The sequence below is a fragment of the Euprymna scolopes genome, chromosome 1 (assembly GCF_053919585.1).
Source record: "Euprymna scolopes isolate OS-2025 chromosome 1, ASM5391958v1, whole genome shotgun sequence".
Lineage (NCBI taxonomy): Eukaryota > Metazoa > Mollusca > Cephalopoda > Sepiida > Sepiolidae > Euprymna > Euprymna scolopes.
This window is the reverse complement of record NC_136482.1, coordinates 155,802,673-155,830,137: the sequence shown is the minus strand read 5'-3', so window position 1 is coordinate 155,830,137 and position 27,465 is coordinate 155,802,673. Positions and strand designations below refer to the sequence as shown.

At 35.9% G+C, this 27,465-nt stretch overlaps 1 protein-coding gene across 2 annotated transcripts in view; it reads right to left on the bottom strand.

Moving 5' to 3' along the window:
• LOC145276814 (uncharacterized) overlaps positions 1-27,465 on the bottom strand; it is a 124,090-nt gene that overhangs the window by 89,307 nt on the left and 7,318 nt on the right. For both annotated transcript variants that reach the window (XM_080128149.1, XM_080128156.1), the window contains exons 2-4: positions 12,871-13,309; positions 6,739-6,945; positions 1,624-1,721 (exon numbers count right to left, since the gene is read on the bottom strand). In XM_080128149.1, the coding sequence (XP_079984275.1) occupies positions 1,624-1,721; positions 6,739-6,945; positions 12,871-13,276 (711 nt within the window). In that variant the 5' untranslated portion in view covers positions 13,277-13,309. The remainder of the gene's footprint in view (positions 1-1,623; positions 1,722-6,738; positions 6,946-12,870; positions 13,310-27,465) is intronic.

The following is a 27,465-nucleotide window of genomic DNA, read 5'->3' as shown; positions in this document are numbered from 1 at the left end:
TGTACCTGTTCTAGCTCATGTTCCCTGTGAACGTTAAGCCAAGGAGTTTGAAAGAAGTACTTGTATCTAAAGTCATAGCTATTGATGGTTTTAAGCATAACTTGTCTAAAAGGAAATTAGTATATAGTTAAAATATGGTCATTGATGTATACACACACAAATAAAAACATTAATCCCATTACTACAAAGTTAAGATATAGTTTTACAGGGGTTGTACAAATTTTCAATGTCCATTTTCAAGGACTTTTGAAAGTTTTTCAAGGCCTTCCCCAGACAAAATTCAAATTTTCAAAACAAAATTTGGGGTTTGTTTTACAATCTACAGTGATTCAAACAAGTCGTAAAAATCCAAATATATGACAAATAAACGTTACCATAGCCAATAAAAGTTACTTTGCGACTGACATGCTTTTTATTTCATCTCAAATATTAACTCGCTTTATGGCTTTTAAATTTCCACATAAACTCCATTTTTTTTGGGGGGGGGGGCTCATTTTAGGTTATGACATTTTTTTTTCAAGATTGGGGAAGATTCGTCATTAGAGAGTCCCGTCCGCAGAAAGAAAGTTCTTTTAGAGGAGGGGGAACATTTTTATTTATGGCAGCCGCACTCCCCCAACCCACAAAAAAAATTTTTTAATTATAAATCGAAGCAAAAAGAGGGAGACTTATTTCAATTTTATTTTTAATATTTCGACACAAACTTTTACTGGACATGAAAAATATAATTTTCAAGGCCTTTTAAAACATTATCAAGACATTTTCCAGGATTTTTCAAGGTAATAATAAGAATAAGGCCTTTTCAAGGAAAAAGTAAAAATTCAAGGATTTTTCAAGTCTGTGCGAACCCTGTTATATATCCCCTGATGAGGTTGGGTAGAAATATATTTTATTAATCTTCACTATGGATATGACAAAGATGACCAAAAGAATCTACGAAGCTAAGACGGAGGCTGCACAAGATAGGTTTTCAGATATAATACAAAATGATGCCCAGAAGTATGAAATATTCAGGATAGGTAACTAAAGAGCAAGGAGGGCATTCCGGAGATAAACAATACGAGAAAAAAAATTATAAGAATAGAAAGCTTTCCAGTATATGTGGATCTCTAAGATGAAAGATTTTGCTGATTGGCGGGTTAGTTGGGGTATTTACGTCAAGGGGACACAGATGCAACAAGTTCTTCAGAGCCCTTTCTATTGAAATACTTATAAAACAAGCATAGGGAGGCAACATTGTGGCAATGAAACACCGACTGGAGCTTAATCAACAGTGTGAGAAGCTTTAGATTAGCGGCTCTTTTTTGCACACTGTTTAAAGAAAGATTGGTGGTTGGTGCACTAGCCCAGGTGTGGCAACAACACTTAATACATGAGCGAATGATGGCAAAGAGATATAGGATAGTGACATGTGTAAAAAGTTTTCTAGTCCGGTAGGGGAAGCCCATCTTTTTTCTAGCATTTGATGTTGACATTACTTAAAAAGGAGAGGGGAAAAAGAGAAAATGCTACACTTTACTAAATTGATTTTCAATAGTTTCTTTAGTCACAAATTTTTCATAAACACAAAAAATAAAAAAAGTTTTTTTTTTTTTTTTAAAGTTAAAAATTCCTCTTATTCACCTGCTGGACAGATATGATTTCGTCAGGATTTCTGTGAGATCGTTTGATTGGCGGAGTCTGCATACCAAGTTTCTGATATTGCTTCTCTTTTGAAATATCTGAAATAGAAAACAAATAGTAACAAAAATGGCAATTCTCGAAATAAAAGAGAAGCAAAAAGCATCACATTTTTATGTTTGTATGAAAAGCGACAATTTCGGTAAAGGCAACCAAAACATGCATCAACTAGATCATCAACAATCCCTGATTGAGATTCTTACAAAACATTTTTGAGATGAGGGCTGATTGTTTATAGTCCTTGTTCTCATATTGAATGTTATTTGTGCAACGTTTCGATTGGATTAGCCTTCGACCGTCCTCAGGCATGTTGGTTGTTGTTTGGAAAAGAAAAGAGAAAATTTACTTGCTCCATAAAGATTTTCGTATTTTTTGAGTTAGTCTCTATTTTATGATTTTTATTTTGTATTTGTGAAAAATTCCTTGACAAAGAGGAGGCAACTCTAATAAAGATCGACAGAGGATTATCTCCCTTCCATTGCCGAAATTTTAAAGTATAATGTTTGTTTGTTTTTTTCACAATTAGAGGCTTCCAAATGTTAAAATCTACACTTGGTCTGCTTAGTAATTTTTCTTTTTTTAGCATATGTGCTGCCTCTTTGAGTTACCCGACTCTCCATCTTTCATCCCTCTCAATTATTTTTTTATACATAGGCATCGCCGCTTATCAAGGCCAAGAGGTCACTCGAGGATAAGAGTTAAAGAGTGTACAGTAGAAATTGGACAATATAGTAATCATTAGTAATGGAAATTCAGTAGATTTGTTAACAAGTGGAACGGCTCATCAAGAACTTGTTTACGTTAGCCTTGAAGACAACCATATTGTTGTCAGCTGGAAAGCAGGAAAACGGAAGACGATTCCACAGGCGTGCAGTTCTAAGAAAGAAGCTTTGTTCATGAAATCTACGTTTAGGTTTAGGCACAAATAACGAGTGGAGGGAATTATTGATAGTGATTTCAGCTAGACGAGTGTTTCTTGTGAAAGTTTGGCAAGGGGGGACCATAGACTGGAGCTCAGTCGAACACTTTCCATGAAAATAACGATACAGCAGAGACAAACTCGCAACATTTTGACCTCATTTCACAAAGGTAAGCGTGTTCCTTTTTCTTTCCATATGTGATCAGCTAGTCATGACTTTCCAACCTCTCCTCGTGTCACAGCTTTACGATGTTCTTCTAGCCTTAACTTTAGGGGGTGACTGGTCTCACCTTTGTATAGTTTTCCACATATGCATGGAATCTCATATAAAGTTTTTTTCATCATGAGATTTTCAGTTGGGGGCTTGACTCATACTAGATGTTTTTTCTGTGGACGGTACAAGGCTAATCCGACTGAAATGTTGCACAAATAACACTCAAAATGAGAACAATAGTCCGACTAATATAAGTAATATAAAATTATTAGCGTTCTTTCTTCTTGGGGGTTTCTTTGAACAAACATTTTGGCAATCTCAGATACAAGCTGGTCCATCTCTGTACAAACTTGGTGGACTCTTTTTTTAAAAGATTTTTAAATGAACTTCGTTTGTTCTACGTAAACTCCAAGAATGTTTATCCATGGATCTCTGTAAAATGGTCTTGTTGATTTACCAAACATTGTCAGTGGTGCTCTACAGGTATCTATACTAACACAAGACTCAATAAGTCCTGGCCCTAACTGGCATAACAAAAACTTTAAAGCAAAATTTGACCTTATTCAACAGTCTCCTTCTAGGGTGATACACTCAATCTAATGCTTCACTAAAAAGTTGATGAATTTTTTTTGGAAAGCAATTTATCTTTGAAAATGTGCTCTATTTTTCAACATAAGTTCTCCGTAGGAGCCAAATCTCTTTCCCAGAAGCATTTTTTTTTTTAGGTCTACAAATGCCTGTAGATATTTGTAGATTTAGTTGCTTAGAATAGATTTCACCTGCTGCTGTCCACTCAGCTGACCCCCCCCCCAAGAGTGAATGGTAGATCCATGTTTCATCCATTGTGTCACATCCATAAATTCCTTTGTGTTGCATTGAAACCACTGCAAACAATGTTGTGAATTGTTTTTAATCAACTATGAGAAGATATGACATCCATTTTGAACACAGCTTCCTCAACAAATGTTCATACAAAATGGTGAATTCACTTCCTTCTAATATCTTCAACTTCTCTGCCATTTCAGGAAACTTTGTTTTACAACCAATCAAAACGAGTTTGTGCACTTTTTTATGCTGACCAAGACAGGTGCCAAATTTGGGTGACTTGAGCATTCAGCAATATTTATGTTGGGAGGTAACAGTAGTTAACTGGTTAACAACACAGACTGATAATCTGAGTGTGCTAAACTCAACTCCAGTTTGTTCAATAGAAACACTTTCACATAGAGATTTTGGCAACCTTTATATGGTCCCTCCTGTAATTAAAGAAAGAATTATAATTAGAAAGATATCTGGGAAACAAATGTCAACAATAATCATGATTCATTAGAATGTGTAGAGAAAATTAAAGCGTCCACGCATGTGCGTCACGTGAAGTATAGTTGTCAAGGGAAGGGAGAAAAGAATCAAGATGGTAGCATCCACAGCTTTTATAACTGGGCGGTCTCGCAAAGTGATGGAAAGTCTTGTAGCTAGTGTGCAAAATCTTGCCACTCGGTTGCATAAAAAGAAGCCACAGGCAGAACGAGGACAAATGGTGACAAGAATCCTTGGTGACGGTTGTACAAAAATCTTTTGAGACAGTTGTACGAGAATCCTTGGTGGCGACTGTACTAGAGTAATTGGAGGCTGTTGTATGTTAATGCTTGGTGACTGCAGTATGTTAATGCTTGGTGACTGCAGTATGTTAATCCTTGGAGACTGCAGTATGTTAATCCTTGGAGACTGCAGTATGTTAATCCTTGGAGACTGCAGTATGTTAATCCTTGGAGACTGCAGTATGTTAATCCTTGGAGACTGCAGTATGTTAATCCTTGGAGACTGCAGTATGTTAATGCTTGGAGACTGCAGTATGTTAATGCTTGGAGACTGCAGTATGTTAATGCTTGGAGACTGCAGTATGTTAATGCTTGGAGACTGCAGTATGTTAATGCTTGGAGACTGCAGTATGTTAATGCTTGGAGACTGCAGTATGTTAATGCTTGGAGACTGCAGTATGTTAATGCTTGGAGACTGCAGTATGTTAATGCTTGGAGACTGCAGTATGTTAATGCTTGGAGACTGCAGTATGTTAATGCTTGGAGACTGCAGTATGTTAATGCTTGGAGACTGCAGTATGTTAATGCTTGGAGACTGCAGTATGTTAATGCTTGGAGACTGCAGTATGTTAATGCTTGGAGACTGCAGTATGTTAATGCTTGGAGACTGCAGTATGTTAATGCTTGGAGACTGCAGTATGTTAATGCTTGGAGACTGCAGTATGTTAATGCTTGGAGACTGCAGTATGTTAATGCTTGGAGACTGCAGTATGTTAATGCTTGGAGACTGCAGTATGTTAATGCTTGGAGACTGCAGTATGTTAATGCTTGGAGACTGCAGTATGTTAATGCTTGGAGACTGCAGTATGTTAATGCTTGGAGACTGCAGTATGTTAATGCTTGGAGACTGCAGTATGTTAATGCTTGGAGACTGCAGTATGTTAATGCTTGGAGACTGCAGTATGTTAATGCTTGGAGACTGCAGTATGTTAATGCTTGGAGACTGCAGTATGTTAATGCTTGGAGACTGCAGTATGTTAATGCTTGGAGACTGCAGTATGTTAATGCTTGGAGACTGCAGTATGTTAATGCTTGGAGACTGCAGTATGTTAATGCTTGGAGACTGCAGTATGTTAATGCTTGGAGACTGCAGTATGTTAATGCTTGGAGACTGCAGTATGTTAATCCTTTGAGACTGCAGTATGTTAATGTTTGGAGACTGCAGTATGTTAATGCTTGGAGACTGCAGTATATTAATGCTTGGAGACTGCAGTATGTTAATCCTTTGAGACTGCAGTATGTTAATCCTTGGAGACTGCTGTTGTGTGATATTGACTGCCTTGTGTTTTATTTTTATTACTTTTTTTTCCTTCCTTTTATTTGAGTTACAGACTGAATGAATCATGCTCAACAATACCAATCGTGTGTATACAACCATGTTTAAAATAAGCATTTTTTAACCATTGTTTCCAATAGAGTAGAGTCCCAATAACATTTATCGAGCCATTACTTTGCTTGAATAGTATTTTCTCCATCAGATAGCAATGCTTTCTCAGAAGACAAAAATTGATATTTTTTCATCATTGTAACAATGTGCAACAATAGTTTTACTTAAATAACCACTAGCTGGCAGCCCAGCATTGCCCGGTGGTACAATATACTAATATAATAATAATAATAATGATGATAATGTCATTCGTCAAATTTCGTCTGTGTTTGTTTACAATGCCACGTCAGCTGATATTTGGGCTTGACGATGAATGCCCTAGAAAAATCACTTCTGATTAATGTTTAATTTTAAAATAAGCAAACGAAGAAATGATTTGTGGCGATTTTAAATGGTATCTCTTCTTTTATTGTAAATTGAACTCATTAATAAAAAAAAACATTAAAATAAACTGGTGAGGTGCATATGGGCTTGAACATGTGATCATGCAATCTGTAGTCGAACGCTCACCACTAAGTTATATCTCCAGATTATAATAAATCTGGGTTTTTTTAAGAAGAAATGATTTCCTAAAATTTTATTATTTCCCTTGCCAGTGTAACATAAAATATTCCCTTGTAAAAATTGTTTTTCTTTTTTTTTATCTAAGAGAAAAGCTATTTTTAAGATCGGATTTTTTTGATTTTCGATACTTACCATATGAATTTCTGTACAAAACATATCCACGAACACTACCAGACATATAAATTAGATTTGTGTGAAATTTGGAAAAGATAGGCTCAGCTGTTTCAGAACCTATGAGGAAGGAACTCACACACAAAGTGACATTTCTATAATTGTAGAGATAACTTGTAAAACTAATCAAAAAGTGAAATGACTTTGAAAAGATAATTTAAATGTAAAATGTGTAAAAGTAAAGAAAAAAACGTTACATACTAACCGATATGAGGAGGTTGAAGGTTGGTTACCTGCCTGTGCCGTTGCTTCATTTCCTGTCGCAACAATGCCAGCTGCTGCTCCTGTTGTTGCATGAGCATCTCCTGCTGCTGCATTTGATGATGGCGCAGTTCTTTGAATTTATGCAGCAAACGCATCTGCTCCAGATTATGTGGCACACCATCGGGGGGTAGACCATCCGCCTCCCCATCTGTACTCAGAAAGAACAAGGATACACAAAATAATAAACTTTACAAAAACAGGATGAAAATGCGTATAATACGATAGGGGCTTTCCTCAAATTGCAATCAACAATGTGTTGTACACTGGTCTATATGCATGCAGCGGCTCTGTTGTTTTAACAGCATCGGCAACCACAGCTCCCCAAATTGTAGCGCCATGGTAATCTCGGGAAGACAAGTAAAGACGGTAGTTTCCTGTTGCTTTCCATTTTGATTCGGAGTGCATCTTCCCCCGCCCCATGAGTTAAACGCACCCCCAGATACCAACCTGGAAATTTCTACAATTCGGCGTGGTAGATACAGCGCCTAGCCTTTCCAAATGGTCACCCATCTGGTACTGGCCAGGCTCATCGTTGCTTAACTTCAATGATCTGACGAGAACCGGTGGGTCAACATGATTGTGGTCTATATAACAAGTGTATATACTTGAGTTGTACAAAATGAGTCTCTTTACCTTGTTAACGTGTCGTCTATTTGTGTTCGTGTACTTCGTGTCTATTGAATGTGTGTGACGTCTTCCAGTATGTTATCATCTGGTGTATAACTGTTTCTCTTGTTAATATGTGTGTAAAATGGGTATCTGTACGTGTCGACATACAAAACAGCTTATAGACAGAAGAACAGATAAGCATCTTTTACATTTGTGCTGGACAAAGAACGACATACCTTGAATCACAACCAGTTTTGTAGGTTTCGACATGCTCCTAAAATGTAGCCATGTCTCTCACAAAAATTTCAAACAACCAAGTTATTTCATATTTAACATTATTGTGGTCGCGATGCTCATTTACCCAGTCCAGTGTTCCCATGACTGCTATCGTCTGTTTTTATTCCACAACTCCCAGTTACAGACAAACTTAATTAACTTCCTACGTGAAATCTAAAATTCATTATGTCATCACTATAGGTAGCCTAAAGATCCTTGCCAAGTTTTTGTCACACATCTTTGTTTATGTTCCAACATTCTTAATGAAGACATACATATCAGAATCACATTTCATCCATCAAGTAACATTCCTGAAAACTACTATAAATATTTTGTTTTTTTTATGCACCCTCACCGTGATGTTGGATAGCGGGGGTATCAAATTATCGATGAACAATGTTTTGCTTGAGCTGGACTGAGACAATGACGTGGATGCATCAACATGTTATTTTGAGGGGATAACAAATACTTGTACATGAGGGGGAGGGGGCTTCAAACGATGATAGGAGACAATATTCCATGGTGAAGAAGAAGAGTGTATATAATAACAACAGTCTATATAACAGACAGAGTCTGTGAACGTTTAAGAGTTTGATAGACATGACAGTAAACACTGGGACAAATTTACACACCGTGTCAACATTTCGGAGTTTTGACTTCACATTTTCGATCTTGATTTAATCGGCTCCCAGTGTCTTCTCTACGGCTTCTCGTCTAACTTCTTTGATTAATTTAATTTAATTACCAACTAACGTCTGTGTATTTATTGAACTAATTCTTTGTGATTACGTCATTTGCACATCCATAAAGAATCCTATCAGTCGACATCTGTATCACGTGTCTAGGTATTATTATTGTTAATGCAAATTCCTTTTTCTGAAAACATATTTGTTTTTATTTTTATCTAAAATTCCTTCCTTTTTTTTTTTTTTTTTTACATAGGACTCACCGCTTATCAAGGCCAAGAGGCCACTCGAGGATAAGGGTTAAAGAGTGTACAGTAGAAATTGGACAATATAGTAATCGTTAGTGATGGAAATTCGGTAAATTTGTTAACAAGTGGAACGGCTCATCAAGAACTTGTTTACGTTAGACTTGAAGACAACCATATTGTAGTCAGCTGGAAAGCAGGAAAACGGAAGATTATAGAATCTAGTCAAGTTAAATTCCTAAAACGTCATTTAACTGTATTTGTCCTTGAATTGCATTTTTCTCTTTAAAACAGATCTAATTCAATCTACACAATAATAATCTTTTGGCTCAGATAATTCAACAATACACTGGGTGTGCTAATACGCAACAGTACTCATTCATAAAAGTGAATGAAGTGTTTCCACACAGTACATAGTCACTTACAATAACTACAAAAAAAAACTTTCATGATCGGATTAGAACTTGCATGTTAACATAATTTAGTGACAAACTATATTTGTGTGACCCAGTGGGGACCGAGCGATGCCGAGTGACCTTGCTAGTCGACATGAATTCAGAGGAATTTGCACAGCTGAATTCTAATGATGATGATGGTTTGATGTTTTAAACAGAAATGTCTATGGGATTTTGTCAGAAAGAAAAAAAAACAAATGATAATTGTTCTTATCTTATTGCTGTTATATATCTGTTTACAACGAAAAGGTTATTTTTTAAAACCTCTGTTGAGCGATATGAAAGACATCTTGGGGTGAGGGGTCGCCGCCAGGCATTGTTCGACCTGGGGTGACTAATAACTCCTAATTTGATGATAAGTTAACACCTCAGTTCAATGAGGGTAAAAAACTGGTATAGATAAAGCCGAGAGGAGTAGAAATTAGGGAAACAGAGAGAGGGAGGAAATTCAAAAGAAGAAAAAGGAAAGGGAGTACAAATTAATAGGATAAAAGAAGAGAGGGAGGGGAAAGGAAAGTAAGAAAGAATAACTCCAAAAAGGTGGAGGGAGGAACGACTGATTTGATAAAAACAAGACACTTGGCTAATTGGTGTCTTCTTTTCCCTTGGGCAGTTGATCCCTTCCCGTGGACTGACGGTAGATGAAGAACGGAGAACTTGGTAAAGGAAAGAAAACTGTCAGCCCCTCTGAGTTGCATGACTAGGCCAGTGTGTAACTATTATTTGTAAAGTCGAAAACAATAATCAATTCTATGTTAAGAAAAACCAATTAAGTTTTGACTTTCTTTTCTTTAATGGGAAACGCCGTTGTGAATGCAATATATTTCTCCGATAGCCAAGGTGACGGTTGGAAGCTTATTTGAAAGCAGAACCAAAGAGCGACCAACAACGACGGCGAAGACGAATTCGACCACTAGACGAAATCACAGGTGACACCACAGGTATCAGCTACAGGTGCATCTCAACCATGAGCCTATGCACCTGAGCTGCACTGTAGGGGTTACATTTTTATAGGTTAGTTTGGTTTATGGCATATCAACCAGTCCATGGATTATTTCATCTATATATATAAAAGGCAAAAGTGGCGCGCGCATTTCTGTATGTCCAGCAAAGACTTTTTTCGCAGGGGTTCTCGGAGGAGGAGGGGGGGGGTTACTATGTTTTAGAACTTTTTATATACTAACTAGATCATAATATCTATGATTTGCAAACAGACGTTGTCTTTAGATTTATTTTGATCAATATTTATAAAATTCACGCTATTCCATCCTCTCGTGTTTTTGTATAAATAAAGCGAAACTCATCAAAGCAAAGCCGTCAACGGCCTTTCATGCCGGGACATCTTGAAAGCAATTAGCTTTGATCAATGTGGGGAAAACCCTTCATATCAGACAATTGCTATTCATTTGAGAGTTTCTCCTTTTTCGGGGGAGCTTGGTTTCCAAATAAATGAAACGGCGGAAAGCTAAACTGGCCTTCAGCCAACGTTTATTTCTGCATTCACTTAGCAAGTCAAGTTTTTGATTGACATAGCTAAATTTCAACGCTTTTCACTTCCTATGGTCTTGTAGCGTAGCGGTAAGATCTCACCTTCATTTCACTTTCACTTCCTTTTCTGCCTTCGGTAAGATCTCACTTTCACTTCACTTTCACTTCCTTTTCTGCCTTCGGTAAGATCTCACTTTCACTTCACTTTCACTTCCTTTTCTGCCTTCGAGTTTGTCACGGATTCGAGCCTCCCTCCCTACTAACACTTTTTTTTTTCTTTTACACCTCCAAACACCCGGGCAACGCCGGCTACCTCCGCTAGTGCCGAATAAAGTTGTCAAATGTAATTATATAGGTAGGATAATTATTTCATATTCTTAGAATACATTGCATTACTCTTAGAAAACACTAGTGGGGGAAGGGGGGAGCTTTGCCCGACTTTGCCCTTGTGTAAAATACACTTAAATATAATATTTTAATTTGTCCAGATTTCATGTATATTATTATAGTGTCATGATTTCAAAAAAAAAAAAATAAACTAATTGGGTGCCATCAGCTAGACTCAAAACCAAAAGCAAAACTGTAGCATTCAAAGCTGGTAACGTTACCACTGTACCAACGTGACAAGCACATGAACTGATTAAAAATTAAAAATAAATTAAGATGAATGTTCAAAATGTTCAACGATTTTTTCAATTCTGACCCATTTTTGACCCCTTAAACTATTTTAATTGGTTAAAAACCCATAAAAAACAGTCCGTAAAAATCCAATCATTTGAGGCCCCTAGCGTCGCTCAGCGGCTTTTACTTTAGGAAGAGATAGAGTAGAGTTCGAAAATATGGGGACAGATGGACATATAACCTTTTATATATTAGATTTCTCCTTGAAAACATTACTCTTAGAAAGAAATTTTACAGAGAGTGCACCATCATTACTCTCAGAAAAAAACTACTATTAGAAAAAAAAAAAAATACTCTTAAAATACACTGCTCTTAGAACATGTTGCATCACCCTTTCGAAAATATTTCTCCTAGAAATAAATTTTACTCTCAGAAAGCACTACACTTTGGTAGTGGTAATCTTTGTTCTCAATACGACTCTTAGCTAGTATCTATTTGAGAAAAAAATTAAAATGAAATTTTGATTTTTAAAAAAGAATTTAGATTGAATACAATTGAGGGTAAACTTATAGATATTCAGGCATAACCTGACCAGATCATGCATCTCTGACTTCACATTTAGCCAAAGTAAGGGCCAAAGTGAACTTTTGCAAGTCATCCGACCAAGGACTGTCCAGTTACCAGGATCCCATTCTAAGGTATCATAAATCACCATCAACAGCCTAAAGGTGGACCTGTTTCTAGGGGGAAGAGGGATAGGTACTCGTCTAACTGAAGTTGCAGTCAGCAAATTTGTGCACCTGCAACATTTCTATGAGCTGGTGCTATCCAAATGGGCTTTTAGTGACAAGACATGTTCCAAGCTAAGATGGTCAAAGATCACTGGATGGGATTATTAATAAGATAGAGCGGTTTTCTTGCTTGCATGTACAATTACAGTAAAAGCGTTATTTTTGTTAATAGACTTTAGAAACAACATCACACATGTAATCATCATCAGAAATTTTTGCTATTAAAAACTTATGTTTTTTTTTTGTGTTGTTCTTTCCTTGTCTTCATACGAAAGTGGTTTGGAAGAGTGAAGAACTAAATGTGACATCTTTGATAACAAGACATGTGCAACCCATACAATGCAACATCTTAGCATTTCGCTTGGTGGCAAAAGATGTGCACTTCCTATCATGCAACATCTTTGCATTTTCTCGAGCGACAAGTGATGCGACATCTTCGCATTTTCTCGAGCGACAAATGATGCAACATCTTCGCATTTTGTCCAGCAACAAATGATGCAACATCTTCACATCTGCCTTCATGACAAAATACACATTTGTCACGATAATGTACGACTTGCTGATAATTGAAAATGTCCACTCAAGTCTAAACCTTACTTCTTTGACAGAAAAGCCAACACTTCCAAAGTTTGGCTCAAATAATTCTCAACTTTAAATATAGTGGGCAAGGGAAGATAACTGCTGCTTTTCTTAATCGAAATGTACCAGAATTCTAAGATTTTACAACTATTGCAGAACTCTCCCTACCCACACATACTCAAACAAAAGTGACTTACTAAAAAAAAAAAAAAAAATTGTAAAAGAACAACCATCTTTTTTTGTGTAGATGCAAACATGAAATAAGTATTGTTGCAGCTTATCTGTCATGTTTTTAAAGACTTGCTGATTAAACTAATACAAACCTGCATTTGAGGTAGTTTTTGTATGTATTCCATTGAAGTAAGGTCCATTATTGTTGACAGTCTTTGGAGGTAGACTGTTAAACTGGCCTTGCCTGCTGGACATCATTGAAGAAGGGTTGAAGTGATCCCCAGCCTCACTTTTCCTTTCCAGACTGAGGATTGAACCATTTTGAAAATGATAGCCATTCAGAGATTTGTATTCAGCAGGGTACTGTGGTACCATGCCTTTCAACTGGTAATGCAATCCACTGAGTGCATGCTTACCATCTGGTGATTCACCACCAACATTACTGCCATGAGTATTGGTCCTGAAAGAGGAGGAGGCTGTTAGCCCTGTGGTTCCAGGCAAACCAACTCCTGCGTAATTTAAATGATTCACATTCTGGCTGGTGTCATCATTATCCATTACAACTTAAAAGCCGCCTCCTTTTCACGACATCTGAAAAGAAAGAGAAAACAATTGGGCTTTAAAAAAAATAATAAAAAGAATACATTATTTTATAAACTAAAAAGCATACCCAGCATTGCCTGAGAATGATTGGGGATCCGTGTCCTTTTGCTTTCGGCTTTTTGTTTTTTTATTTTTTTTTTTATTTTCCATAATTTAAAATTTTCTGAAGTGGGAGATGTGCCCAACATTGCTCTAAACACAATGACCTATACACTCAAATACTTAAACTTTTAAATCTAGAAACTGGACTACCCATGGGGATTCAAGGAGGTGCCCAACTGATCTCTAGAGGTGGGAAAAGTTAAATTTAGTAATAAGCACTCAGGTAAGTTAATTTAAAAATAATCAGGTTAGAAAAAAGTTTTTGCTTTCAAAAAGTCAAGCAACAGCATGTACTCATCTGAGCTCCAATTTATGGTCCCCCATCCTTACTACACTTTCACAAAAACAATCAACTAGCAATAACCATTTTCCCCAGTCTCTTTATGTGCCTAATTCTAGACACGGATTCCATGAACAAACCTTCTTTCCTAGAACTGCCCACTTGTGGAATACTGTTCCACTGAACTGCTTCCCGGACAATTACAATATGGTAGTCCAATGTAAACAAGTTTTTGTTGAGCCGTCCTCTCCTAGAATGAAATTCTACCTTGTCGTTAATGATTACTAAACTACCACCTTACATTTATCAACCCTTATCCTCGAGTGGCCTTCAGGCCTTGATAAATGATGACTCCCTCGGAAAAAAAAATAAATAAATAAAAAGTAAAGTAAATATAAAAGGGAAATATTGTGGATATTGAAGAAATATGTTCACTTTCAATCTTATCAGTTTTCAAATCTGATAAAATACAGAAAATCTCATGGAGACTTTGTTGTGTTTCTCTTAAGTTTAGTCTAGCGCCACTTTAATTTGTTTTTAATGCCAACACAGTTTACCACACCTCTTATCCAATGACATTCCTCTACTATAAAATTATACTGGATCTTGAAATCAGTTGTCGTTCTTTAACGTTTTTCTTTTGAAAAGTCAACTTCTTACAGGTCTCCTCACACCTCACACCACCATCTTATTCAAGCTGACACAAAATCACTAGAAGATCAATAAGAATTAAGCAACATTAAACCTGATCAGTACTTAGATCGGCGACCATTTTGGGTAATATCAGATCCTAGTAGCTTTACAAGTTGAGGGCCTCTTAACACCCTGCAACAACAGGAACACATCAGACAGTTCTGAGTCATTTATTATAATCTCTGCTTACCAGACGTTGACTGGTGGTGACAAATTGATTTCAGATTAATATTTTGCAAGAAAAATGGAGTGACAGAAGAAATTAGGGTGAAGGACAGGATCCCCAAAGAAGGAAATACACATCATGGCTGTATAATCACTCTTCAATTGTTACTTTTATTGATGTGACATCAACAAATTTCTGATCAACTTAATAGTACTGGTGCACTTATTGAACCGTGTTGAAATAATAATGTTACTATAAATAATAATGTTACTGTTAAAATTCCACAGAGAACTCTTTCATATGTAATATATTGATGTTTGCATTCTGTGGGTGTTCAGCATAAACAGAGACGTCCTGATATTGTAGCTCTTTTGATAAAACTGCAAAATAATTTATTTAAGCAAGCAGGGACACCCAGCATAGCCCATTCATAAAATATGCTTTAATAAATATTTTAATTTATGCAGATTTGTTATATATTAGTATAGGTTCAATTTTCTATCGATTCTTATATATTATGAAGTTGTGATTTCGAAAATAAAAAAATGTATCTGTATGACTTGGATGCATCAGCTTGAATTGAAACCAAAACCATAATTTATGAAGAAATTTATATATATATATATATATATATATATATATATATATATATATATATATATATATATATTGTATATATATCGTATTAATATGTAGGTGATTTAGAAAACCATTCTTAACATGAGAGGAGGATGTTTTGTAACTATTCTGTACTTTCACCTAACAATTTAATAAAAAAAAAGATATAAAAATTTAATTTAACTTGAAAATACTATTTAAACATAGCGCAGTTCAATAAGTGGACAAGCACCAATTTATTCAAAGATTCCTAATATTATTTATTGTAATAAGATAATCTGTATATCTATAAAAGTGAGAAAGTGTGTGTGTGTGTGTGTGTGTGTGTGTGTGTGTGTGTGTGGGTGTGTGTGTGTGTGTGTGAGGACACTTCTCAACCTAATATAATCAACATATTTTTGATCTACAGACTTGAAATTTGGTATAGAGGATATTCAGACATGTGGAAAACTTTTTAATTGGTTTTTATCCAGAAAAATGTGCTGCTCAGGGGTCAAAATTGAAAAATTGGTATGTGGGGGGTCGTCAGATTTTTATCTGCTTGCTAAATGTTTCATGAATGCGTATGCGTGAATGGTTCACATGACAGATTCATTATGCTAAAAAAATAAGCACAATTTGAAAATACTTTTTAAAGATTGTGTCAAGCTGGCCTAATGGTTATCATATTGATTCAGTGTCTTTAGGTTTCAGTTTCGATCTCAGCTCGAGTATTTTTTTTTTTTTTACTAACAAGAAGCGAACTGTTTATAACAAAAAATAATACTTGCATATGTCTCAGTTTTCTTTTGTTTGGTTGACGCAGCCCCCACCTCCTCGTTTCAGTTGACGCAGCCCCCACCTCCATGTAAAAAATTAAAGTATGGTTTTTGTTGGTAACCAACCCCCAACCTCCTAATGTTAAGAACGGCTTTCAGAATAGACAACCCCAACCGGCTCATGTTTAGAACGGCTTTTGGAATAGACACACCCAACCATCAAAAAGTACTTGTCTCTGCCAAATTTAAATGAGATTTTTGTAATCAGCAGAGTTGAAAATTTATAAAAGTTGTCATGTTAAAGAAAATTGTGAGGGTGGGGCTAATGTAAAAATTTACCCCCCAAAATATCAAAGTTATTGTCTTTTGTATAGAGCAATTCTAACGGGTTAATATGTTTAATTTTGTGGGGTTTTTTTAGCACGATTGTAATATGTAGAGAGTGATGACAATCGGTTAATATGTCTAATTTAGTTAGTTTTTTTAGCACAATTTTCTTCTGAAGAGAACGAGGCCATGTTGTATAATTTCTGGAGTGTTTGTTTATTTATTGTAGAAGTGGATTTTGGAATACGCGATTAGTTAGGTATCAGCCAATCAAAATGGGTAGAATTTGAGAATGGAGAATTTATTATTTTTGAATCTGGAAATGGAAAGCAGCATTTTCTCAATGGGGCAGAATCATGGTAAGGGATATGTGCCGGAAGGGATGGTCAGTAAGGTATGTTATGAACATTCATGTATTATAATTGGCCGCGACTTGCGAGAAATTAGATTTTTCCTTAAAAGGGAGGTATATGCAATATGCAAACGAGAGAGAGTAGATGATTGATACTATCACAGACGATAGAGTCAGGTTAAATCTAATTGTATATACTGTGTCCACTTATAAACTAATATCGTTGAGTAAGGTATGAAACCAGTTTCCTACCAGCTATGAGTAGAATAGCAAACAATGGTAATGTTTGAGCATTACTCTGTTCACTTTCTCTCTCTCCTCTGTATTTCCTCTTTTCCTTTTGGAATAAATTTTAACAATATTCTGAAAATTAAATAAACTTCTAATGTGGAGGATTCAAATGATGTAATCATTTAAAACGGTAAAATTTAATTTCTGTCTTGTTTTCTTTTTTTCAAATTATTTAATAAACAAAAACTGTTTATTCTTTTAAAAAAAAAAATAATAATTTTGTCTCACTTTTATTTTGAAAAATATTTCTTTAAATGAGGTTCCTGTCTTTTGTTTGATGACAAGATCCTTCGAGTCATAAATCGAATATGAAACAGGAACCTTCAGGTCACAAGTCATCTATGATCGATTTTAATGGATGACAGTATCCTTATAACATCATTAATGGATCTTCCTGATACCTTCAACCAATCGAATAATCGATACAGTAATGAACAGATTCATAATCTTTACAATGTGCCAATTTTTTAAACTTTGAAATTTACATAATTTATAGCTTAGCTAAAGAGCAATATAAAATCCGAATCCAAAATCAGAAAGAATACATAATTTTACACAGGAATACCAAGTTTTATGAGAATAGCACTCAAACATAATAAATCATAGAGAAATTACCAAATTTCTTGAATGAAACAATCTTCCTACATTAAGAATATGTTCATCAATTAATTAATTTCATGGTTGACATGCTGACTTTCAATTGCTGACCAAGATTATTCACCATTGAACAAGATCAATGAAATACGCCAAGGGAAACCCAGGTGTTATTTTAAATTATGATTCAACTGTTGGTTGCTCAAAGAAATTATGGAAAGCCAGCAATATCTCAGAGAACCCCCACACAAACTAGTTACTGTATATACGAGGTGTCTTAAATAAGTTTCCAGACTGTTTTCATATGGACTCTTTTATTCATAGTACACACATGTAACTCTAGTTCCCTTCAAAGTAATCTCTTCCGGCTGCAATGCACTTGTACCATTCCAACAACTGGAAGGTTCCATAGAAATTCTCTTGCATGAGTGTGTCAATGACCTGCATCACAGCCTCTTTCATCTCAGTTGTCTCATAACTGCTTTTAAGGGTTTCCTTGAGCTTAGGAAAATACCAAAAGTTACAGGAAGCAAGGTCTGGACTATAGGAAAGGTGAGAAACTGTCTTGTGCCCTTCTTGGTCAAATAGTCTGTGACAAGGATGGAATACCCTTGGGACTAACTTTGCGCAAATCTTCCACATCTTCAGTTCCTTGTGAATAATTGTGTTACAGTTCCCACACTGACATCAAACTGTGCACTTATTGTCTCTAGAAACACAATGGTGATCATCCATGGAATTCCTAATTTAGCCAATCAATTCTAGTGTTCTGACTTCCTTACTCCTTCAACATCTCATCACACCTCATAGACTCCCTGTCTTCCTTGAGTCTTTTACGCCACTCAAAAACTTCTGCCCAATTCATGTAAGAGGGTGCAAAAGCAGTCTGTAGCATTCTATACATTTCTATGTTTTTTTTTCCAAGTTCAAAACAGAATTTTATTGCATATCTTTCCTCTTAAGTGTCCTCACGTCCAGATTGCATTTTTGAAATTCACCAGCTGTGATAATCAGGCTTTAGTGGGGTGCATTCCAATTCCTGCTGTAGCTGTTCATTTGACCCTAAAAATCATAAAAATTGGTCAGTCATCTCATAAAATGTATAGCAATATGATACTGAATTTTCAAGAGTCTGCAATAATTTTAAATACTTGTACACAAAAAGTCTAGAAACTTATTCCAAGCACCTTATACTTTATATTTCAAGAGTAAAATAAATATCCACTTCAGTAGTATTCACAATCAGAAGCCCCATTGTGTATTTGTAGTCAAGTTGCCAGTTGGAAAAGGCTCTCTCTCTCTCTCTCTCTCTCTCTCTCTCTCTCTGGGGGGGGGGATATCTCTTCAAGCTATTTCAACATATCCATTTCTTTTCAAAACGGATGATCCACTACGATGGTGACCATTTTCTTATGCTTATTAATCACAATCCTTCAGCCACTATGCTGACAAGACACAACCAGTGTCATTCTTTAGCTGAAAACTATTCTTTTTATGAACCGACCAATCAACATATTAACTAACAACAAAACTGCCTTCACAAGTAGGCACTTCAAATGGTTTTAGGTGCAGTGTATCAATACATTAACTGGAAATGGTGTTACAAAATGAATAACCAAAATCCATTGCAATTGGTTTACTGGCATAAAGTCACACCCAAGGACAGCCTTTTATTTTCTATGGTACAAGCTGATATGCTAAGTAGCAATAACCACCGACTATAAAAACATTTTGGATTAATACAGATTTCAAGAGTGGTCTATTATATGCTAGCATTTCAGCCCGGCGTTGACTGGGTGTTTGGAGGTGTATGTTGGGGAAAAAAAAAAGCGGTCAATTTTTTTTAACTTTGACCCCTATTATGACCCCTTAACATTTATTGTTTTGGGCTCAAATCAAGTTATTAAGTTAGATCCATATCCAAGGAACCTATATCTAAAATTTCAAGTGTTTAGACCCAAACTTGGCAGAGAAGTTTGGTAGAGTTCTCAAAGGTCAAATCGTTGAGCTTTGATCCCTTAACAGTCAAATTTCTGGCCGAAAACCGATCACAAAGAATTTCCCAAATCTCAGTATCCTGTATATCAAATTTCGAGTCTGTATGCTGAAAATTGACGTAGGGAAATGTAGACACACACACACACACACGTTCACTTTTATAGATATATAGATTTATATATAATTATTACACTAATTTTTTTTTTTTAATGCCTACAGACACTAGTGTTTCATCCCTTCTGGAATCATCAGTGCAGGGTGACACTATTACTACCGGTCGGGAGATTCGAACCTGACCATGAAGCCATCTCTGACACCATTAACAAGGAACAAACCTCACGACCAATCTCAACCGTGAGAAATATCATTGAAATTTGAACATTTATTTTTAAATGTCGTAACAACATCTGGCCATGGTGATCTAATGATTATAACACCATGATCTACACATGTGAGCTTAGGTAATCGACTTTCTATTTCAACTTTAAAGTGCTCAACAATAAGAACCAAGTTTTTTAAAAGGGGCTGATATAATTATTACAATTTTTTTTTTTTTAATATGCATATATATATATATATATATATCTCAGATCCATTGTTCAATCTTTTTGCTAGTCGTTGCCACACCTTGACCAACAATCCCATGCCAAATTTCTTTTGTCTACCCCAGTGAAGAGTTTCCTATCTATTATCACGTGATAAACCCTATTTGCAACTGGGGACCGCTTGTGAATCAAAAATTCCTATGTAACTCCTAGGAACAAGTGGCTTTAACTGAATACAACTACTGCTATGACATCCATAAGAACAGACACTCGCTGTCCCAGCAATATGAGCGTCAAGTATTCAAGCCAGGCTGTTTCATTGCAGAAATGTTCATCAGATCACTCACTGAAACATTGGTGGAGGCCAAAATGCTCACCATGCTCTTTCTCTACAAGTATACGGTCAACATTGCCTGCCTCTTTGAGATTAGAATTCCTGACTCTGGTCACTTCGTGACCAAAGCTTTACATGCGAACACCTCATATAATCTATCACAATTGATGGCTCGGGCCAACATTGTGCAGCTTTCAAACCGAGTGACCAAGCCAATACTTGCCTCGCTCTCCTGTGAGCCCACTTCTTGATTGGCTCAGATTTCTTTAAGAGGCACGGCTCACAACATCTGTCATCGCAGTACAATCAAAAGACTCTTTTTACAATACCCTCCAGCTGGCAGTAAACTAGATTTCATCTTCTGATATTCTTATCACTGATGACTGGAATGCTTATAATGGTGCTCGTGACCCTTCCACTAACTACATAGTTGGTTCATTCACAATAGGTAACCGATACGCTATGGAGATCGCCTCATCAATTTTACCTCTATTAACAGGTTGATGATAGTCTTATACACTGGCTGACCTAGCCCTTGAATAATGATGTGATCACCAACTAGAAAAATACATCCTTGTTAAAACCCAATCCTCCAGCAACCTTGACTGCTGTACTTATAGAGGCACCGAAACCAGCAACACATGTCATGGTTCATGCGAAGTTACACCTTTGATTCAAAGCCCTCCATGATTTGATATTTTAAGGCTTAACCTTAAGAAGGTTTGGCAATCTTTGAAACAGAACTATGTGAGGTAGCAATAGAAATACTGGGCACGACCAAGCAACATTAAAAAAACTAGATATTCAATAGGACTATTGAACTGGCCAATAAAACAAAGAAAGTTTGCAGTGGCAACTCCAAGGACTACAACTCAATGTGGATCACAACACCTATTAGCATTCAGTTGCTGATGATATGAAACAAGCAGGTCAGTTGGTGACTCTCATATGGTCTATAACCTTTCAAAGTCATGCACAGAGAACAATTCGACTGTCAGTGAATTGATCTTTGTCCTAAGTGGTGACATTATCACTGTCTTTGAGGACCGTATAAACCGCTGAAAAAGTCATTTCGCGACCTTACACAACCATGACTACCCTCAAGCAACAGTTCATGTCCACTCCAACATCTCTTCATCTACATATGAGTGTCACACAGATACTCATACCATCGATCAAATAAACAGCGTGATTGCCAAATTGAAAAATGGCAAAGCGCCTGGAGAAGACGTCCTTTCTGCAGAAATCTTCAAGCAATGTCGAGACACCATCGCTGCTTGGTTGCAATATTCCATTGCATGTATATGGAATATTGAATTTCTCCCACAAAACTAGGGTGATGCAGTTCTCTTTCCCTTTTTCAAAGTGATTGGTGCCTGTGAAGCAATTATAGGGACATCATTGATGTTGCATCAAAAGTCTTCACGTCCATACTACTGAGAAGATTCCAACTTGAATCTAACGGTAGGACCCATCCAAACCAATGCGGTTTGCAACCTGGAAGAGGCTGCATAAATCAAATTTTTACACTACAAAGAATCCTTGATTAACACTGATGTTACCAACAGTGCATAGTCATTTGCTTTGTAGATTTTGCTGCAGCATCTGAATCAGTGGATCAAAGTGCACTATGGGAGATAATATAAGCAGAAGGGTTCTCATTCAAACTGCTTAACCTCATCAAAGCATATTAATGCTCCAAATACACAAAAATTTGCTGCTATGGCCAGGAATCCAAGTTCTTTGACGTTTACTCAGGAGTTAGACAGGTTGTATCCGTTCACCCACACTGTTTAACTATGCTATTCATTGGATCACATGCAATGGACTTCCAGAGTTTCCTAGTGTCTCTGTTAGTTGCAACTTTGTCCTAATTAACCTTGACTATGCTGACGACATAGCCATTTTAAGAGAAAACTTTGCTGACATCCAATCAGCCATCGACAAAATGCATCACTTCACATCAAAGATTGGTATTACGGTAAATGCTACAAAAACAAAAATCCTCTCTGCAGGATTCCTATCTTCTGAGAAAAGCACAATTCTTCCCAACAAGGAAATCTTAGAAGAGTTTGATCACTTCAAATACCTGAGATCAATGTTTGTCTGGGCTGCGTTCCTCTGTGTGTTCTACGAGAGGAGCCAGTTCAACCCATCCTGGGTGAATGTCGCCAAATCAAGTGTGGCACTTGACAATGTTTACATTAAGTTTAAGCCAAGATTTTTTGCATGTCTAACTGCACTGCAGAGGTGTGATACAGCAAAACAGTCTATCTGTGGATGACTATATGTCCACCTTCTTGGGTAAAGTTCTCATAAGGAAATTACAAACAAAAACTAGCTTTTAAGGTATTGCTCATGGAGTAAAAAAGAAAATTCAAGCTCTCTTGCACTTTACAATATTTACATAAGGTTTACATTGAGATTTTGCTTACATTCCCCAAGTGTTCAATGATAGTGTAGGTGTTAGAAGCACTGATTGTCAGCTCGACAATAGACTTACGATCCCAGCTTGAGGCATTTTCTTTTTTAATCACACTGAAGAGATGTGATAGAGCGAAACAGCCTGCGTTTGACTTACAAATCTAAGACTATAAATTATATATGAATTGCATGTTCGACAGGATACTCAAATAAGATATATTGAAATTTTCTTAATCCGCAGAGTTTCAAAGAAATGCGTTCTTCTCATCAGAGAAAAGATATTAGCAAATGAATATCATAGCAAAGCTATGAATTTGCTGGTACTGGAATTATATATCTTTTTTCTTTTCCCATTGCAACATTAAAAATGTTCAACAACATCTGTCACTTTATCAGCCAAATTCAAAATTATGAAAGTCAGTAAAGAAATGCCATTATTTAAAAAAAAAAAAAAAAAAAAATGATGTTACATTTATTTCAAAATTAGTTTCAAATGTTCAATTTTTTTGTTCTTCTTTTCTTATTATGTGAATTTTTTCTGTCCATTTAGGACAGCATTTCTCTAATTTTTATAATTATTTTTATTTGGTTAAGTTGCCAAAAATTTTCAATTCAGCAGAAGGAAAAAGAAAAACAAAGTAAAATATTTAGCAATATATATACATATATATATATATATATATATATATATATATATATATATATATATATATATATATACAGACACCGTACTTTAAAAAAAAAAAAAAAAAGATAAATAAAAATGGCAGTTTAAATCAGAGATTTAATAAACAAAACGTGAAGATGCAACAATCTGTAATTGACTTATTTTTCTTCTTTATTTTCTATTAATATATATCTATATATCCATAAAAGTGAACGTGTCTGTGTGTGTGTGTGTGTGTGTGTGTGTGTGTACATTTCCCTACGCAATAACTGTCAATTTTTAGTCTACAGACTCGAAATTTGATATACAGGGTACCGAGATTTGGGAAAATCGATGTGATCGGTTTTTGGCCAGAAATTTGGCAATTAAGGGGTCAAAGTTCAACGATTTGACCTTTGAGAACTCTACCAAACTCCTCTGACAATTTTGGGTCTACGCACTTGAAATTTTAGATATAAGTTCCTTGGACATGGATCTAACTTAATAACTTGATTTGAGCCCAAAACAATAAATTTTAAGGGGTCATAATAGGGGTCAAAGTTTTTAAAAAATTGACCTCTGCGGTTTCTTCCAAATTACTCAGACAATTTCTGGTCTAAATATTTGAAATTTTACATAAAGGGTAGGGCAAGCTTTTTCATCAGTTTGGGTCGAAAATTTTTAGTTACCAATATATAAATGTATGTATGTATGTCTGTCTGTTTGCATGTCTGCCTTAAACTTTCAATAGAGGCGACGGATTTTACCAAGATCAGTATCATTTTAAAGTTCGGCCTTTCATACGACAAATATCGAAAAATTGGCTAAAAACATTAATATCTCCCTTCAACTAGGCACTTTTCTACAGGGGGGGGGATCACTTTTTTCGCCGATATTTTTTAAGTTATCCTCTCCTTTAGATTGTCTAGCCTTAATTTTAAAAAATGTCGCTTCCGGTTTGGCGGTGGTCGTAACAGCATAAATGTTAGGTTTTACCCCATTCTTTTCCTCCTTTGCGGTACGGGTTCGATCCTGCCTTCCTACTACCACTTTTTTTTTTGTTTTTCTTAACATACACATCCAAACACTCGGGCAACGCCGGGCTGAAATGCTAATATATATATATATACACATATGAAGATTTCCGAAAGGATGAAACACTAATCGGTAGATATTTAATAATTATTATAGTAAAAAATAATGTCAGCCACTTTAAGAAACTTGTTTCTTATCGTTGAGCACTTTCAGTTGTAATAAAGTCAGTCAACTTAGCTTATACATGCAGATCATCATATAATGATTAGATCACTCTGACTGACGTTAAACACATTTAATAAGAATTAATGTTTCAATTTCAACGATATCTCTCACGGTTGATGGTAGCCGAATGGTTTTGGTCCTTGCTAATGAAGTCAGACATGATTTCTGTTGCAGGGGTTTGAATCTCTTCACTGGCGTTAATCGTGACACTCTGAACTGCTGATTCCTGAAAGCATGAAACACTAGTGTCAATTTAGCTTTTATGCGCAGATCACCATACAATGATTAGATCACTCTAACTGATGTAAAAAACATTTAAAAATAAAATGTTCAAATTTCAACATTATTTCACGTGGTTAACAGTGGCTGAATGGATACGGTCCTTGTTAATGAAGCCAGGGATGGCTTCTGTAGCTGGGTTCGAATCTATCGACTGGTGTTAATCGTGACACCCTGCACTGAAGATTCTCGAAAGGATAAAACACTAGTGTCTGTAGGTATCTAATAATTATTATAGTGAATAATTATATAATACATACATACATACATACATACATACATACATACATATATATATATATATATATATATCGTGTTGGACAATTAATCTAGAATCAGAAAAATTTTAACTTTTTGGGGTATCAGAATCAGTATTTTTCTATTTAGGAAACTTTACTCTTTGAAAAAAAACTCAAACTTTATCCAATTGTATTTTTGCTTGAATAGTAAAAATCAACTTTGTCTTGTTTACTTAGGAAATTTCAGGAAAATTGCTAAAGATTTGCTACTTTTATTTTGTAGAAGAAATGTTTTTAAAAATTCATATTTTGTATTTTTGCCTGTTCAAAATAAAATAATATTTTAACTTGCTATAAAAAAAGATGCAATGCATTTAAATCCTGATCACCCATGTCATCGACAGTATAGATGCAGCACTCTCTTTAGATATTAGTATATGTATTTGATGATTTTAATTTCCACCATAGTATTTGATTCAATTTCTCATGCTATACGGACATAGCTGGTAGCAACACACAGTTTCTCTATATTTCATTCCCTTACACAGGTTGTCATGTTCCCAACTTACCTCCCAAATCATGAGGAGCAGCAAGCCTCACTTCTTGATCTTTTCCTAAATACCCAAGGATTGTGTGACAAATATTTATGAACACGGATCACATTGGGATATTGGTAGACATCATCTTTAACTCTCAATCTCAAGGAGCTGTTGCTCAAAATGACATGATACTTCAAAAAGTTGATTGAGAAGCCATCAGAGATCACATTAGAGATGCCTCATGGTGTAAGATCTTTTCTCTTCCTGATGAACAGTGTGCAAATGAAATGACTGAATGGCTCAAAGAAACCATTGAAGCACACTTTCTCATAACAAGCTCCAATCTTCCTAATGATTCATTCCAACCTGTGCAGCTGTTATTGCACAAATGTAAGCATATAATAGCTGCAGCTTACAAAAGGCATACAGAAATGATCAGAAAACCTATTGAGTCGCAGAAATTAGGAACTCCCAATTTCTGGAAAAATTTATAATAGTGTAGCGAATAATGGACAACAAACAACTATCTATGATCAAATAAACACGAGGTTGTTTGCCCCGCAATTAAGAAAGCTGAACTGCTTACACAGCAGTTTGCATTCAACTTCACCTTACACAGTATAAGCCACTCACTTCTAAATTCTCATCTTGGGGAGGTTCCATGTTTGGACAAGCTTTTGGGTCTGACCTTTACTCCTAATCTCAAATGGAACATGTACATCAAATCCGTTGCCAAGGTCAGTGGGATTATTCTACCGCTCCAGTAGATACCTCACTGCTAATGCAATTCTCTACCTGTATAAGAGCCAAGCACATACTAGGATGGAGTACTGTTGCCACATATGGGCAGGAGCTGCTAGAAGCACCTTATCCTGCCTTGAATAGTTCAAAAACTTCATAGCCTAGTAGAGAATGCCCTTTTCTCTTCCCTGCTACCTTTTTCCCCACAGAAGAGATGTTGTGAGCCTGTCTCTGTTTTATAGTTATTTTCATTTGGAGTGCTCGTCTGAGCTCCAATCTATGGTCTCCTCTTTCCAAACTTTCATAGAAAACACTCATCTAGCTATAACCACTATCAATAATTTCCCCTACTCTTTATCTGTGCCTAAACCTAAATGTAAATTCCATGAACAAAGCTTCTGTCTTAGAACTGCATAGCTGTGGAACTCTCTTCGTTTCCCTGCTTTCCAGTTCAATATGGTCATCTTCAAGTCCAACGTGAATAAGTCCTTGATGAGCCATTCCCTTAAGTAATTGAATTTACCAAATTTTCATTACTAATGATTACAATATTGTCCCATTGACTACTGTAAACTCATTAACCCTTATCCTCGAGTGGCCACCAGTGGTAACTCCTTTGTAGAAAGAAAAAATTTTCTTTGCAAACAGAAGCCACATTCAAAGATCTGAAAATTACCCATTCTCATGAAAATCTAGATGCCTCTAAGGCATGTGAACCCGATCTCATCTCTGCTATACTAATAAAAAAATGTGCCTTCATGAACTAGCCTCTGTTCTCTCCAAACAACAGACGCCTTGCAAAATCTTGCGTCATTGATTGCTAGAAAATTACCTCTATTGTATCAGTATTCAAGAATTTTGGTGAAAAAACTGACCTGCTCAATTACTGTCCCATCAGTCTCCTCCCTAGCTTTTCTAAAAACTTTTGAGCTATTAATCAATCAAGTACTGGTTCACC